The 18,607-nt window shown below is 34.1% G+C and overlaps 1 protein-coding gene across 2 annotated transcripts in view; it reads right to left on the reverse strand.

Moving 5' to 3' along the window:
• TRAPPC8 (trafficking protein particle complex subunit 8) overlaps positions 1-18,607 on the reverse strand; it is an 83,584-nt gene that overhangs the window by 40,590 nt on the left and 24,387 nt on the right. For both annotated transcript variants that reach the window (XM_042911493.1, XM_042911494.1), the window contains exons 10-12: positions 15,468-15,568; positions 9,673-9,778; positions 1,999-2,130 (exon numbers count right to left, since the gene is read on the reverse strand). In XM_042911493.1, the coding sequence (XP_042767427.1) occupies positions 1,999-2,130; positions 9,673-9,778; positions 15,468-15,568 (339 nt within the window). The remainder of the gene's footprint in view (positions 1-1,998; positions 2,131-9,672; positions 9,779-15,467; positions 15,569-18,607) is intronic.

An 18,607-nucleotide genomic window follows, 5' to 3' on the forward strand; every position in this document is an offset into this window, starting at 1 on the left:
GTATACTTGGACACATATACATATACCCTCCCCAGCAATTTTTTTTAAGTGTATTTATTATTCTGAGAGAGTGAGAGCAGGAGGGGCAGAGAGAGAACTGGAGAGAGAGAGTCTCAAGCAGGTTCCACACTGTCAGCGTGAAGCCTGAAGCCAAGGCTCGAACTCACAAACCCATGAGATCATGACCTGAGATGAAATCAAGAGTCGGACACAACTGATTGAGCCACCCAGGCACCCTCTCCCCAGCACTTCCTTAAAAATTTTTTTTTTACTAATTATCATAAAAAAAATTTACTAATTTTAATCTTTGGTAATGCCAGTTCCTTTTTTTTAAATGCCTTTCACTAGTTGATAATCATAATGGAAATCTAATGGGAAAAAAAACCTATAAAAAATTTCTAGGGGCGCCTGGGTGGCTCAGTCAGTTGAGTATACAACTCTTGATTTCAGCTCAGTTCATGTTCTTGCAGTTGTGAGATCAAGCCCCACGTCAGGCTCTGCAATGGGCATGGAGCCTGCTTGAGATTCTCTCCCTCCCTCCCTTTCTACCTCTCCCCAGCTTGCGCTCTCATGCATAGGCTCTCTCTCTCTTAAAAAATAAAAAAAAGGAAAAAGGAAAAATTTCTAGGGACAAGATAAGCAATCCAGCACAAATTCTCAGGGAGGACTGAGAAATGGCATTACTATACACACATATCTCCTCTACTGTCCTCTCATCCTTGCCAACAACACACATTTTAATGGAAATGTCATGAAAAGTTGGTGCTTCTCAGAAACAATTTGGCCTCAGTCACAACTGTTTGTGTTCTACGTCCTACCTTCCCAGGAAGATACTGTTCTTGACCAACTTCAATAGGATATGTATTTGCTTTTCCAACAGAAAAGCATTTCTAGTCATGCTTTCAGCTGCTACATACTGTCTGAGAAAGAGGTTCAGGGTCTATATAGAATGTTCTCAAAATACAAAACCGGGTACCCTGGAATCATTAACTCCACGATATAACTATAGTTAGATTACTGAGCCAAATAGTAAATGTATGTCAACCTACCACAAATGTAGCCATTTTTAATTTGCTATGCATTTCCTAGAAGCAATATGCCCTACAATTTCAGAAGATGAAATATGTGTGGCTATTTCCAGTTCCAATGACATCATCATGTTCACAAATGAAACCATTCACAAAAGTGGACAAAGATGTGGAAAAAGAATGACTTGTTTTTAATAAGAGACAATGGACCATTCCCAATGAGGTATATAATTTTCCTCCCAAGCAAAAGGAACCACATACTTTATACATTTTGTAAATTTTTTAACAGAACACTTTTAACTTTTTTATTTTGAAAGAGAGAGACAGAGACAGAGACAGACAGGAACACAGGGAGGATTCTTCAATCCACATTTCTATCCACCATTTACTACTGCTACCACTCTGCCTCCAGCAAAGTCCCTCCAACTAATGCTTAAAGAGGCAACTGGGGCTGGAGAAACTGCTCTAAATTAATCGATCTAAATTAAAGATCTCTCCAACCCAACTGCTTCCAGGTACGAGAGAGAGATGATTTCTACTCATTAAATATTTAGTAAATATCATTATAAGGCACTTTGAGAGGTAACAGAAGACTAGAGCTGAAGTAGGGACAGTCCAACCACTGTGAAGGATAATTAAAACTGGTTGAATACATTCAGTATATTGGAACTTTCACATATATACTTTGATTTAAGCTCACAAAACTTTGGGAGAATTTTCAAATTTTATAAATACAAAACCTGAGGCTCAGAGAAGTAACCCAGGTCATGTTGTGAGTAGAAGATCAAGACTGAAGCCCACATTTACCTAAATCCAAATCTCATGCCCTTACCAATATAACAAAATTTACTTCCATTTTTAGGATTAATTTTAAATCATAAAAAATTGACAAATGACATATATTTATAAAATACATAACAAACTGTAACAAAAATTAAAATAATTTATTTGTTAAATAAAATGCACTCACTTGCCCTGCTTTACTAAACCGATGTCCTGCCAGTATCATATGAAATGCGTATTTTCTAACCATGGGGCTCTTCATGTTTATAAAGCAATGTGCCGCCTGTTCCAAAAGAAGTGCACTTCGAAGATCAGAATCCTATTGAATGTTTAAGAGAAAATAAGGTTAGTTTCACAAAATTAAAAGTAAAAAGATAACTGGTAAAAAAATATTTACTTTCTAAAAACAATATAAGCATATGCACTTTAACTTAAGAGTATCTGAGGGTAGAGATCAAGGGGCAATCTAATCTTGATGATTCTTTCTTCCAATAAGCATGAACTTTTCTTAAAATCGTTCAAAACATTCTCTACCATGAAATATTTTCTTTTGTTTTTCATAAAGCCAAATGTGTGGTTATGATATGTACCCTGTAATAAATCTCTGAAGAAATGTAATCCCTTTTCGGGGCGCCTGGGTGGCTCAGTCAGTTAAGCGTCCGACTTCAGCTCAGGTCATGATCTCACACTCCGTGAGTTCGAGCCCCACGTCAGGCTCTGTGCTGACAGCTCAGAGCCTGGAGCCTGCTTTGGATTCTGTGTCTCCCTCCCCCTCTGCCCCTCCCCTGCTCATGCTCTCTCTCTGTCTCAAAAATATACAAAAGAAATGTAATCCTTTTTCAAATGGCAAAGAAAAAAGTATATAAACTGAGAATTTAATACAGGTATACTGAATAAAGATAAACCAGAAAAGAGAATGCAGAAAACAATAGATTCACAATTATCTAATTTCTTCCGGAAACTGATCTGTGACATCCAATAGCCTATTTCCATCCAAGAAAAAAAGGAAAGATAAAAAGAGAATGTGTATAGATTATGAAATAATCCAATCTACTACTTTATCCTCTATTAACTTTACTGGATTTAAAAGCAATTCTCAATTTTTGCTTAATTCAAGAATGTCAAAATGACTGCTTTTCATTAAAAAATTTAGAAGGCTTTTCCCTTCAAAGATTATCACCTACTATTAGTATTATTAGTAAATGGTACAACTCAAATTAGTTTCCGCTTCAACAGACTCTTACAACAGTGTCTACAAAAACCACATACCGCATTTACATCCTCACCCATAAGGACAACCTTTCAAATGAAAGAGCCATCATCACTTTACAAATAACTGAGAAAGTAGTGAAGGTTGCTGATCAAGCATCAACATTTTCACCAAAACTTTCTCTAGGTTTTCAGCTGTTCTCAAGCTGAACTTACCATGCCCTTCCATGTGTTCTGCTGCCATTATTTTCCCCAGGGAAAGTTGAAAACAGAAAACATTTACTTTAAATGCAATAATGTCAACAAATTATAGTTACATCAAATAGTGCTCATAATCAGTGTAATCAGTGATTATAACTATCTCTGCAGCAATCACAAAATTAGAGTGGAAACAGATCTGAGGGAAAAATCTAGAAAGCATCCAGTAAATGGCAGATATTATTTCAACCCCCTTGTGACAAAAACTAAGTATCTGATCAGGTGTTTTTTTCTAAGTAAGATCCCAAAGCTAGTAAGTGGGAAAATCAGGAACGTACAATTAACAAGCAGTTCTTATCCAAGGGTTTACATCAGAATTACTTAAGGCAGCTAGGGAGTATACTTTTTTTATTTTTTAGGAAAATGTTTTCTTTAAAAATACTTTTTTCTAAAAGAATAAATGTTCAGAAAAAAAAAAAAAGTGAACATCTTTCTTTCCTACCCCATGCCTCATCTGACTTTCCAGAGGTACCTACACAGTTACCAGCTTGGTGTTGGTGTTTGTCATTTCTCTCGCTCCATATTTGTTTTTATGTAATACATAGTTTTCTAAAAATGCAATACTTTTTTATACATAAATGGTATTATACAGAATATTCTTTATCTCGTTTTTTGACTTACAATAATATCACGGACATTTTTCCAAGACACCTACATCTCTTATTTCTTTTAAAGCTACATTGTATCCTGTTATATAAATACACCATAATTTTATTAATACAGTGTCCAACTGATTTAATATTGCTTCAGAATTTTGTTACTACAAAAAAATACTTTGATAAACATCTTTACAAAATCATTTTTGAGTAATTATACATTTTTATTAGACACATTTCCGGAAGTAGAACTGGTTAGTTAATGAAAGCTATGTATATAGTTCAAATTCTAGCCAACAGAACCAAACTACTACAAAAAAAAGTAATACCAACATATAGTCATCTCAACAGAGAATGAGTGTATGTTTTCTATTCCACTCAGCCAAAAATCATTTAAGTTTTTTTTTACCTCTTTAATTAAAAAAAAAAAAAAAACCACTTTGCTCAACATACATTGACTAGTAAGGCTGGTAATCTTTTCATACGTTTAAGGATCTTTGTATTTTTTCTGTGAATTACCCATTTATACTCTTTTTGTGAATGGGTTTTTGTGATTATGGGGTTTCTAAAAGCCCTTTGTATGCTTAATCAATATTAGGTCTTTGTCATACATTTGCATTAATATTTCCCAGTTTTTACATGAAAGAGTTTATTTAGTAGTCAAGCATACTATCTTTTGCCTTTATAGCTTCAAAATACTGCATCAAACTAAGAAAGGATGGTATCATTCCTAGATTAAAAAAAAAATGTTTTCCTACATATTCTGTTAGGTTGTTTTTCTATATTATAACTTAATCAAGCTATAATTATATTATCATGTAACAAGTAAGACAGGAATCCAACCTCAAACAGTTAGATGTCACAATACTATTTGGTGAATAACCTAACATTCCCCACTAGTTTTAATGATACCTAATCATATGTTGTATTTAAATTCTCATTCTATTCCATTACTCTGTCTCTTTTTATCACTGTAAAAAGTTTCAATTTCTGTAGCTTTGTAACATTTTAATATCTGGAAAAGCAATTCCCTCTAATTACTTCTTCTATTTCAGAATTTTATTTAGGCTTCTCAATAGTATTTCACAGGTTTTTTTAAGTGCTATAAATTAAGTCTATACCTAGTAATGTGCAAGTGAACACACGCTGGCACATACAAACATACAGCATAAATACATATATATGTTTTTTAATTGCCTATGAGGCTTCATTAAACTCAAAAACTTGGAAGGGCAGCAATCCTGGACATTTTGATTAAGATAAGGAACACGCCTTAGAATCTTTGATGGTATGTAAATGATTCTAATGTATAACCCAATTGAGACCAGGACAGTAAACCCTCAGCACAGTCAAAATTAATACTCAAGGGCTGACCAATTTAGAAGAGACCTGGAAGTCCATGGCATATTATTAATTTAGTTGAAGCAAAATTTGACTCTTGAATCCAGTATGGCAGTTGTCTGAAAAAGAATCAGTCTGCTGTGCTGAATGCCCTACACTCATGACTCACTGCAACTTTGTTCTTTAGTAGTCCCTATCGCTTACAGTGACACCTAAAGGAGAAAAAACATTCCCCTGAAACCAAAAAAATAGCCCCGCAAAGAATCACAACTGCCATCAGTGTTGATGGAAGAAAAATGAAAGGATTTCACAGAGTGACAGTTTTATCTAGAAAGCAGAGGCTTTGAATGAATTGAATAAAATTTTATTTCAGTGGTAGTTCACATCTATGATATGAACAAGTCTATTACATACGCTCCATAAGGAACTAAGAAAAAAATATCTGATACTACAGAACTGATACAGGTACTGGTGGCACAAACTTAAAGGAATCAAATCTCAAGGATGGCTTTCAGATTTTTTCTTTGGGTAACTATGAAGTTAGTAGGAAAGGTGCTATAAGCTGATGAGTTTACCACAGGAACAGTTCCTGCCAAGGTGAAGAACCTTGTAAAAACTATTAACTATCCCAGATAGTAAAAAAACAAAAAAACAAAAAAACAAAAAACTGATTTACTGTGTTTAAATGCAGTAACAGACAAAGGGGCTATTAAGACCAGAATAAATGTTCAGCACAGAAACAAAGACATAAGTAGAAGAAAAGCATCATATCTTAAGTACCAAATTCAGACACGCTGTCCTGTGTGGTGGTAAATGTGGCATATTATATCATTAGCTGGGTTTGCTCTGTCATCCTGAGAATCCCAGGGCATAACAATAGTAAGATCCACTTGCCCATAAATTTGCAGTCCAAAAAATAAAGCCAGAAGAATTTTCGCTAGATAATTTTTATTCAAGCTCCTAAAGCATAAATTCCCTTTATATTCACTGATAATTCCTAGACTGAAAAACAGCAACATATTCAAACCCACATTAAGATTATTTATTACAATACAGAACATCATCGCCCTCAAGCGTCTACATGTTCAGCTCTACCAAATAATTTATGTCTAGCAACTATTCATATTGATCAGTTGTCAATGCAATATCAATTACTCAACATCGTTAATATCATCCCTTAACCTAATTAGTTAACCTTTTTAGAGTAATTAATGGTTCAGCTCAACAAATACAGGTAAATTATATACCATGTGCCAAGGCCAGTGCTAGGCACAAAAGACAAAAATGTAGAAGACAACACAGTTCCCTACCCTCAGGAACTTAAATATGATTTCCAGTATTACATGACAAGTCAGGTCTTCCAGCATTATATGAGAGGGGAGGATAGAGACACAGGATAACCTGGGGCACTGCAGATAACTATCTTTAGGACAAGACTGATATAAGGACTTGTAGACAAGGTGAACAAAGAGGAAAAGGGCCACAGTCCAGAAGGACATCAAGGACATGAACCAAGACAGCAGTAGGAAGGACTTAAAGTAGAGGGAGTATATTATTTGGAGATACGGAAAGAAAATAACAAAAACAAAAAACACCCAACTGGATTAGTGATAGGACAGGAGAATACAGGCACCTCTCAGTTTCTGTGCTGAGCAAACAAGGAGCTAGATGGTTATACCATAATTTTAAATCATGATCAACAAGGTAAGAAGGTTTCTGTGTTTAGATATGTTAACTTAAGGTGTTTTAGAAACATCCAAGTAGGTAAGTCTAAAAGGCAGCTGGCATTACAAATCTATAAACCTCAAAGAGATCAGTGTTGAAGACAGATTTAAGAGTAAAAATCATCACTAAGAACTGACCACACCCAAAAATGTGTAGAGTAAAAAGTACAGCAGTCCAAGGATTAAAACCATAGGGTATATTAACGTTTAAAAGGCAAACAAAGGAGGTGCTTGATTTTGTTCTTTTGCTCTTAAGCATTCATCTAAAAAAAAAGCCTATCTTTAACCATACTCACAAAATCACTACCATTGTACTTTACAAGCCAGGAGTCAATGCGACTTAATAATATCTGTTGTAAACCTTCACCAGCAACTATAAATGGATTACTTTTTCTGTCTTTTGAAATATTCATAATATAGATTATTTTCAGTGCTTAAGATTATTGTTTTTAAAAGTTCATACTAGTGAAAACAAGATTAAAAAGTCCTCAGTGATTACTCATTTTAAGTATCAACTGTATATGAGAATGATGCACATGTATGTTGCTTTAAATATTGTTATACATAAGAAAACAATTCCATTTACAACTGCACCAAAAAGAATAAAATACCTAGGAATAAACTTAACCAAAGAGGTGAAAGACCTGTACTCTGAAAACTGTAAAATACTGATGAAAGAAACTGAAGATGACACAAACGAATGGAAAGTTAATCCATGCTCATATACTGGAAGAATTACTGTTGTTAAAATTACCATACTTCCCAAAGCAATCTACAGATTCAATGCAATTCCCATCAAAACACCAATAGCATTTTTCACAGAAATAGAACAAACAATACTAAAATTTGTGGAACCACAGAAGACCCTGAATAGCCAAAGCAATCTTGAGAAAAAAGAACAAAGCTGGAGGTATCACAATCCCAGATTTCAAGATACACTACAAAGCTTTAAAAATCAAAACAGCACGGTACTGGCACAAAAATGAGATATACAGACCAATGGAATAGAATAGACATCTCCAAAATAAAAGCCATCCTTATATGATCAATGATCTATCTATTTAATCTATGATAAAGGAGGCAATAAAATACAATGGGGAAAAGTCTCTTAAATAAATGCTGCTGGGAAAACTGGACAGCTACATGCAAAAAGAATGAAACTGGACCACTTTCTTTACACCACTCAAAAATAAACTCAAAATAGATTAAAGACCTAAATGTGAGATCTGAAACCATAAAAATCCTAGAAGAGAATGCAGTAATTTCTCTGTCATCGACCATGACAAGGTTTTTCTAGATATGTCTCTTTTTTTGTATAGGGCAAGGGAAACAAAAGCAAAAATAAACTATTGGGACTGTTATCAAAATAAAAAGTTTTGCACAGTGAAAAAACTGTCAACAAAAAGGCAAGCTACTGAATGGGAGAAGATATCTGCAAATAATATAACCAATAAGAGGATAATAGCCAAAATATATAAAGAACTTACACTAACTCAACATTAAAAAATAAACAATCCCATTGAAAGTGGTGTAGAGGACCTGAACAGACATTTATCCAAAGAAGACATACAGATGGTCAACAGATACTTGAAATGATACTCAACATCACTCATCATTAAGGAAATGCAAATCACAATTACAACGAGACATCACCTGTCAGAATGGTTAAACTCAATAACACAAGAAACAACAAGTGTTGGTGAGGATGTGGAAAAAAGGGAAACCTTGTGCACTGTTGAGAATGCAAACTGGTACAGCCACTGCGGAAAATAATATGGAGTTCCTCAGAAAGTTAAAAATGGAACTACCCTATGATCCACTAATCACACTACTGGGTATTTATTTTCCCAAAGAATACAAAAACACTAATTTGAAAGGATATATGCACCCCTTGTTTATTGCAGCTTTACAACAGCTAAGGTACGGAAGCAACCCAAGCGTCCACTAGTAGACAAATGGATACTTATATACAAAAGGGAATATTACACAGCCATAAAAAAGAATGAACTCTTGCCATCTGCAACAACATATAGATGGACCTAGAGGATATTATGTGAAGTGAAAAAAGTCAGACTGAGAAAATCAAATACCATATAACTTCATTCATATGTAGAAACTTAAAACAAATGAATAAATAAAAAGCAGAATCAGAGCTATAAATACAGAGAACAAATTGATGGCTGCCAGAGGGAAAGGGTTGGGGAAATGGGCAAAAATGGATCAAAAGGGATGGGCGATACAGGCTTCCAGTTATGGAATAAGTCATATCATAGGGAATAGTCAATGATACTGTAATAGTGCTGTATGTGACAGATGGTAACTACACTTGTGGTGAGCACAGTATAATGTATAGAGAAGTTGAATCCTGTGTTGTATATCTGAAATTAATGTAACATTGTATGTCAGCTATACTCAAAGTAAAAAATTTTAAAAGAAAAATAATCTAAATAAATAAATAGTAATACATAAGTCAGAATCTAATTCACAGAAGATGGACAATATATGTTTGTGGTTAATAATAGCATAGACTTAAAATTTAGAAATAAAATAAATTCTCAAAATATTTATGAAATATCACATTTAAAATTAATTCAACAAATAGCTAAAGTAGCATAGTGTAAATTCCCAAAAGGAAATTCCCCTCTACTTTTATGTTTTGCACACCCTTTCAAGAAAAAAGACATACTTTTTAAAATTTATAAAGTGTTATTAAAGTAAATACATTTTCAGTACCTCACTGGTCAACCGTATTAGGAGAGCTGCGGCCTCTGAATATTTGCTTTGGCTTTTTAAGATTTCAGCACTAAGCAATACACATCTTTCAGCCAATACCATATTCCTAAAGAAAAAAAGACAAGAAAAATATAATTAGCACTACAATAATATCTTAATACATCATAGTAACCATGTGTTAAATAAAAGTTCCAATTCTAGTTTTTGAGTAAAAAGAAATCCATGTTCTTGTTTTCCACTTACCAAAAGGTTAAAAAGAAAACTTCAAAGAATTCTCATAAGTATTCAAAACTTTTGATCATCATATAATTTCATGGTAAGAATACAGTGCAAAGTCACATTTTCTATACACAAAACACTAGAACCTAAATGGTATATTTGAACCAGCTGCTGGTTAACAAATAAAACTTGCTATGAACACAAAAGAATACATACATTTCACCATATTTCTTTCTCTTTCCTCATTGCAAACTGTGGTTATGTGTGTTTTAATTTACGGCTACTTCTGGGAATACTTAAGTGTTTTCCATCTAGTAGTACCATTGAGATATTTCAATTGGAGATAACACGAGGGGCAGTGATGCCTAATTGATTCTTAAGCAAAATCTTTGTAAAAACACACAATCAGCTGATTTTTCGTCATGGACTACTATCATCAATAATTAAAAATAATAAAATATCATTATTAAAAATAATAAAATAGAGGCGTATGAGTGGCTCCGTTGGTTAGGCGTCTGACCCTTGATTTCGGCTCAGGTTATAATCTCATAGTCATGAAATTGAGCCCTGTGTTGGCCTCTGCAGCAGGCGTGGAGCCTGCTTTTAAGATTCTCTCTATCCCTCACACTCTGCCCCTCCTTCTCTGTCTCTAAAAAAAAATAATAATAAATTAAAATATTCTTACTATGAAATTATAAGATGGAATGCTTCTGCTGGGAAATAGCAAAGTTTTTTATTTTAATTTTCTAATCCTTATATCAAAATTGGCCTTAAAATTGCACAGATTACTAACTTGAAGGTCATTCTGAACAGTGATATTTTAAAAATACAATTTTCTACTTCCAAAAGTTATCTGCCTTAAGCTTACTACAAATCATGTTTTCTTAGGTATTTATAAACATCTAAGGTTATTTTAATGAACACAAAAGACTAACTCCTAATTAGTAACATCTACTCATATATAATATGCTCTCTTCTTTTTTTTTAAGTATATTGATTTTGAGAGAGAGAGAAAGAGAGTGGGAGGGGGGCAGAGAGAGAGAGAGGAAGACAGAGAATTCCAAGCAGGCTACACACCATCAGCACACAGCCCCATGTGGGGCCAGAACTCACAAACCATGACATCATGACCTGAGCCGAAGTCCAATGCTTAACCTACTGAGCCACCCAGGCACCCCTTAAATATGCTCATTTCTTAACGAGTTTTAAGTAAACTTTATAAACACTCTTACATCTTACACTATTGTTTTACTTATTTTTGTTTGATTCCTCACCTATGTTCTCCATGTGGTCAGTTATTAGGTTACAACGCTACCAAGTCCAAGATTTGATTAATTTGTTTATTCAAGCAACATTTAAAAAAATCATTTTGGGGGTGCCTGAGTGGCTCAGTCGGTTGAGCGTCTGAGTTCGGCTCAGGTCATCTCGCAGCTTGTGAGTTCGAGCCCCACGTCAGGCTCTGTGCTGACAGCTCAGAGTCTTGAGCCTGCTTCAGATTCTGTGTCTCTCCATCTCTTGGCCCCTCCCCTGCTCATGCTCTGTGTCTCTCTGTCTCTCCATAATAAACGTTACAAAAAAATTTTTTTCTTTAATCATTTGTGTTCATATTTGCAAATCAATCAATGTGATACATCACATCAACAAAAGGTATAAAAACCATGTGATCATTTCAATAGATGCAGAACAAGCATCTGACAAAGTAAAACATCCAGTCACGATAAAAACCCTCAAACAAAGTAAGTTTAGAGGAACATACCTCAACATAATAAAGTCCTTATATGAAAACCAACAGCAAACATCACACTCAGTGTATGAGTTTTTTTCCTAAGGTCAGGAACAATACAAGGATGTCCACTCTCACCACCTTTATTCAACACAGCAGTGGAAGTCCTAACCTCAACACTCACACAACAAAAAGGAATAAAGGGCATCCAAATAGGCAAGGAAGAAGTAAAACTTTCACTATTTGCAGATGACATGATACTATACATAGAAAACCTGAAAGACTCCACAAAAAAACTACTAGAACGATGAATGAATTCAGTACAGTTGCAGGATATAAATCCACTGCATTTCTATACACCAATAATGAAATAGCAGAAAGACAAATAAAAAAAAAATCCATTTACAACTGTCACAAAAATAATAAAATACCTAGGAATAAACTTACCCAGAGAGATAAAAGACCTGTATTCTAAAAACTGTAAAACACTGATGAAAGAAAGTGAAGACAACACAAACAAACGAAAAGACAATCCATACTCATGGATTGAAAGAACAAATACTGTTAAAATGTCTATACTATCCAAATCAATCTACAGATTTAATGCAATCCCTTTCAAAATACCCACAGCATTTTTCATAGAACTGGAATAAATAATCCTAAAATTTATATGGAACAGAACCTGAATAGCCAAAGCAAGCTTGAATAAAGAGGAATAAAACTGGAGATATCACAATTCCAGAGTTCAAGTTTTATTATAAAGCTGCAGTAATCAGGGTGGCTGCAGCCTGGGTGACTCAGTCGGTTAAGTGTCTGACTCTTGATCTCGGCTCAGGTCATGATCTCACGGTTCATGTGTTCAAGTCCCATGTTGCACTACGCACTGTCAGCGCAGAGCCTGTTTGGGATTCACTCTCTCCCTCTCTCTGTCCCTCCCCAACTCACACTCACTCCCTCTCTAAATAAATAAATAAATAAATAAATAAATAAATAAATAAGAAAGAAAGAAAGAAAGAAAGAAAGACTGAAAAAAAAAATAAAGCTGTAGTAATCAAAACAGTATGGCACTGGCACAAAAACAGACACATGGATCACTGGAACACAACAGAAAGCCCAGAAATAAACTCACAATTACATGGTCAACGAATCTTTGATAAACGAGGCACGAATATGCAATGGGAAAAAGTCTCTTCAACAAATGGTATTGGGAAAATTGAACAACTACCTGCAAAAGATTGAAACTGGACCACTTTCTTATACCACACACAAAAATAAACTCAAAATGGATTAAGGACCTAAATGTAAGTCCTGAAACTATAAAAATCCAAGAAGAGAGCATAGGCAGTAACTTCTCTGACACTGGCCACAGGAACATCTTTGTAGATATCTCCCAAGGCAAGGGAAACAAAAGCAAAAATACAATATTGAGACTACATCAAAATAAAAAGCTTCTGTACAGCAAAGGAAACCAACCACACTAAAAAACAATCTACTGAATGGAAGAAGATATTTGCAAATGACCTGATAAAGGATTAGTACCTAAAATATATAAAGAACATATATAACTCAACACCAAATACAATTAAGCATCAATCCAATTAAAAAATGGGCAGGAGACATGAACATTTCTCCAAAGAAGACATCCAGATGGCCAAAAGACACATGAAAAGATGCTCAACATCACTCATCACCAGGGAAATGCAAATCAAAATCGCAATGAGATATCTCCTCACACCTGTCAGAATAGCCAAAATTTTGAATTTTTAACAAAAATATCTACATTTTTTAAATAAATAATTTTTTAAAAAATCATTTGGTTCAGGCATTGGAAGTGCTACGAACTCAAGTATTTCCATGACACAATCCCTAACTAAAAAAGGAAAGTGGTATAAAACAGGTAATGGACACCTGGGTGGCTTAGTCAGTTAAGCATCCAGCTCTTGATTTCAGCTCACATCATGATCTCAGTCATAGATAACCAACAGGGAATACTTGATATTTACTATGATTTGGGGAGAGAAAGGGAATGGATGGCATCATAAAAGAATATTTAAGAAAATCTTTTAAGGATAAACAGGATCTCATCAGTTAAAAGGTGAAGCATGGTATTCTAAGAGGAGAGCATTGTAAAAGTAATATTGCATTTCCTGTACTTTAAGAAAATTTATTTACATTTTAATATTTCTGAGATCAGGGAGCTTCTTAAAATGCACATGTATAATGAATGTAGTGTTTCTCATTTATCCCAAAATATATATTAAATTGATGATAAATCTTATCAATTATGATAACTTAAAATGAAGATTATAAAGTAAATTTTTTGCAAAACAATAAGTGTAGACTTAGAAAAAGATGATAGTCTATTGCAAACAGGAGGACAAAATTGGATTGCCAGACATATCTGGCTATCTGAGTCACTAGGTATTATGCCTTCTCTTTTGCATCATTCCATGTGCCTCTCACCGAAAGCTATGTACCTTGTGAAAACAAGAAAATCTTCTCAGAGAAAGAATATTCAAACTTCTTGAAAGTTTTTTACTACTCTAGTTTCTATGACACCTCACTCTCCTAGTTCTTCTACCTTCTGAACCTCACCTTTTCACAATCCTTCAATGTGTCCTCCTTCACACAGGGCATATCTCCTGCCAGACTCTCCAAACATATACATATATATGTTTTTTTGTTTTTTTTTTTAAATATAGTTTCGAACAGACTGTAAAAGGTAAGAGGTGGGATCCAAAATTGGCTCCACCACTTATTAGCTGCGGCCCTAGAGCAAGTTAAACTCTAAGTTTCATTCTTCTAATCTATAAGTGAGGATAATGATAGTAACCACCATTTCACAGATTTGTTGTAAAGATTCAATGAGCATGTAAATTACTTTGGCATAGTGGCAAATGCTGGGCACACACAAAAAAGTTAATGCTTATTAGTGCTGTTAAAACACTAAAAAACACACTGCTATTACTAATCCTTAAACAACATTATAAGAGACAAGACTGCCTCTTTATCTGTCTTCCAACCCATTCATTCTACATAGAACAGTCAGATCAATCTTCCTGAAAAATCACTTTTATTATGTCAAGGTTCTATGTGAATATTCAGGAACTCTCCATTGCTAATACATAAATCTTAACTACAGCTTAAGAATAACAATAATAAGTGAGAGTGAAGGCCCCCCCACACCAATGTCTCTCAAAACACCTTTTCATGTACACCTTCTAACCTAGCCAAGGCTCCATTTCCTTTCACCAGTGATGTTCAACCAAAACATTATTCCTGCCAATCACAATTCCTGAAATATATTCATGGCTGTCAAATCCCCACTACCTTTCTTCTAGATTCATTCTTTAAAAATACTACGAAACCTCCTCTGAACACTTTCTGCACCGGTTCATAGTCTCCTTACAGGTGGTGAGTTCTAACTACTATAGAGTTCCAAGAGAACTCATTATGTGTGAAGAAAACACTTCTCATTTTCTTCCCTGGACTACTATTTAATTCTCTGTGTTCTGCCTATTTAACAAGAAAAATTCAAAATGGCTAACCCCTGGCTTAACAATAGTTTAGGTTAGAGCTATCCTCACAATAAAATCATCCAATGTAACATATAACCCCAATTTTACATGTAACAAATTCTTAACCACAAATCCAAACAAAAGAGGAAAATAAGGGATGTAAGAAAACACGGACTTTTAAAAAAATCACCTCATCTTATCTGAGTATACTGAGTTGATTTGGGAGCTTGTTTAAGTTTAAAGCCTGAAAAACAAAGAACCATTTACATCTAATAATGATGTAAGTGTTAAATTTACCTCTAAATGGACAGAACATAAACATTCTAGTCACCTACTTGCAGATATCCCTGTATGTCTGGATTGCTGTATCCATGTAATGCGCAGGGTATGGCCTAGGCGCTCCTGGCTGAAGGAAAGCTGACACTGCTGCCATTTCCTAAAGAAAAAGATATTTATACTATTTCAAAAAGAGGAATATTCTTATAGTTTAGCATTTGGAAACCTAAAAATTGGACTGAAGTTTGCTGGGGCTTTTTATGTAGGATATAGAAATTTCATGGGTTAATGCAGGCTTGAAAAATATATTTATATGCTTTTTGTTTTTCAATTCTACAGTCAAATACCAAAGTCTGTCATTCAGAATTTAAATGAGATTTTCAAGAAGACCTGAGAAGCATTTTGAATTATGGTGTATATATACAACTACCAAGTACACCTAGCTTAAGATTCTGCTACCACTTCCTCTCTGTTTTTCCCTATTCCTCAATGAGGAAACAGACCAATGATAAGACCATATAAAGCAAGACAAAATAAAGCACGTCTCTTTCTAATTACTGGCATCAGAACAGGCGAAGAGAGCTCTCAACAACTTGAACTATATATATTTTCAGCTATTTACACACTCTAATGTATATCCTATACCATACAAAAGGCACAAAGACCTTATTTCTTAGACTTAAATTACTGTCAGTTTTCTAGATCTTTGTATTTCATTTTTAAAAGCCAATCTATTGTCAATGTGTATGCTTTCAGTTAATAATGCAAAAAATATACAATAGTCCTAATGAATTTAGAAATGATGATCCAAATATGGGTTTTGGCTTTCTTAGTAAAATATCCTATGTCCTTTTATAGACCAAGTTTTAATAAAAACTAAAAATAAATGAAACCTTCATAAATTGGGAAGGAAAACTGTTAATGCCAACACTTTTAGGATGAACATATGTATTTATCTGCAACTTTTAAAATAGAAAAAAATACAAATAATTACCTAAAAATCAGAGAATAACTAAAACCTTTAACGTGACAGACTATAGGTTTCATGACAATATAAAATGTATCTGTTTCAGAATGTCTTTCCATCCTCAGTACCCAGCAGTGTTTGCTCCAAAATTTACTGAAAAAGCTGAATGAAAATACATTATATCCAGGGGCACCTGGGTGGCTCAGTCAATTAGGTTAAGTGTCTGACTCTTGATTTTAGCTCAGGTCATGATCTCGGTTTGTGAGTTTGAGCCCCACGTAGGGCTTTGCACTGACAGTGCAGAGCCTGCTTGGGATTCTCCCTCTTCTTTCTCTGCCCCTCCCCTGTTCTCTCTCTTTCTCTGTCTCTCTCTCTGTCTCTCTCTCTCTCCCTCCCTCTCTCTAAATATAAATAAACTTAAAGAAAAAGCATTATACCCATGTGACAAAGTATACTACAGCTCTGAAACATGGTTTCTTAACTACTTTATATTTTAACTAATGTAATGAATACACATATGCTTCTATATTATACAAAAAAGCAAATATGCATTGAACATATGGTATAATACTATATTGTACAAAATACCTATTTACTACATACAAACAATATATATTACATATATTAAAGGGTACTAAGAAAAAATCCTGTGAGAAAAATATGCCCCCAAATTCTAAGTTATTTTCTAATTCTGCAAGTATTAAATCAATATACATTCAAACAAAACCGACATAATTTTTACAGATCTGGTGAGAACATTCAGAATGATCACCCCCAGCTATTATATCAAACCATTAAATCATTTCTTATAGTCATCAATAACAGATCAATACTTTTTACAAAAATTTTCATCAAGAACCACAGTGATCTACTTACCCTTCAGTTAGTTAAGGTAGTTATATAACTGAACTACAAAAAAACAGTATTAAGAATTCCTATTACTGGTTTTGCTATGATACTTAATTTTAAAGATAGCATAACTAAATACCTTCTACAATTTTCAGCTAAAAAGGCAAGCAATATAGTCTGTTCTACTACAACATATTTTGACCTTATCAATTAGCTAAATATGTGAATGGTAAATAGGAAAGTGGTATCAACACAAATAAAATTTGTATTCATTTATAAACAATTTTTCTTGGGCAAGGGGATCAAAAATAGCAAATATAAAATTATAACCTTCAGCACGAAAGGAGCAAGCCCTAAGCTCAGCTGTTGCACAAGCAGGAGCTCCCTTTATCTGTATTTTACAGAAAACGAATGCCTGAGTTTTGGTGCTCACTGACTCTCTCTCTAGAGAAGTACATGCCCAGTGTAAATGCACAGTTCTTGGCTCAAGACAGCTTCACTTCCCTCCACGCTCCCCATCATGGCACCATAACGGATTAGGAGCTCTTCTTCTCCCAGCCAGTACTGATATACTGGTTTTGTGTGTGTGTGTTTTTTAATGCCTTTAAGTAACTTCTAGGCATGATGGAGCAGCCTCACTAGATTACATATATCATCTCTCAAGGTATAAATTTTGTGTTCTTATTTGTACTTTGTTTTCAAAGATACATACATAGGTTTTGAGAAGACTTCCCGACCCTATTTTTCTCCATGGCCTATTATTTTTAGGACAGTTTTATAGACAAGGATTTTCAGGTATACATATATTATGTTATAGCAGATATACCTTTATTTTCCATTGCTAAACTGTTTTTTCTCATATAGTTGCTATTAATACCACCACCTAAATGGCTTAAATACAGTATTTATCAGATTATAGATAAAAATGAAAAAGCTTACACACCATAAAACCACTGACATTTTTTTGCCATACCTTTATAAAGACCTACCTAAATACAAGCAATGCATTAGCAAGTACATAATGTAAAATTTTATCAATTCATAAATATGTTATATTTATGAAATAACATTATTTATTATTTCATATCCATATAGTCGTCATTTTAGATGACTATAATAAAAGATTACAGAATGTCTGGCCAAGGACAATTCATGTAAGTTTTCAAACACTTCAATTTATAAAGATAGCATATTTTAAGTTCCTGAACAAGGTTTTCAAAAGTTAGATGTTTTTCATTAAAAATATTACAGGAAGGGGCACCTGGGTGGATCAGTCAATTAAGCATCTGACTCATGATTTTGGCTCAGGTCATGATCTCACAGTTCATGGAATTGAGCCTGCACTGTCAGCACAGAGCCTGGTTGGAATTCTCTCTCTCTCTC

This window comes from Panthera leo, chromosome D3 (genome assembly GCF_018350215.1).
Source record: "Panthera leo isolate Ple1 chromosome D3, P.leo_Ple1_pat1.1, whole genome shotgun sequence".
Lineage (NCBI taxonomy): Eukaryota > Metazoa > Chordata > Mammalia > Carnivora > Felidae > Panthera > Panthera leo.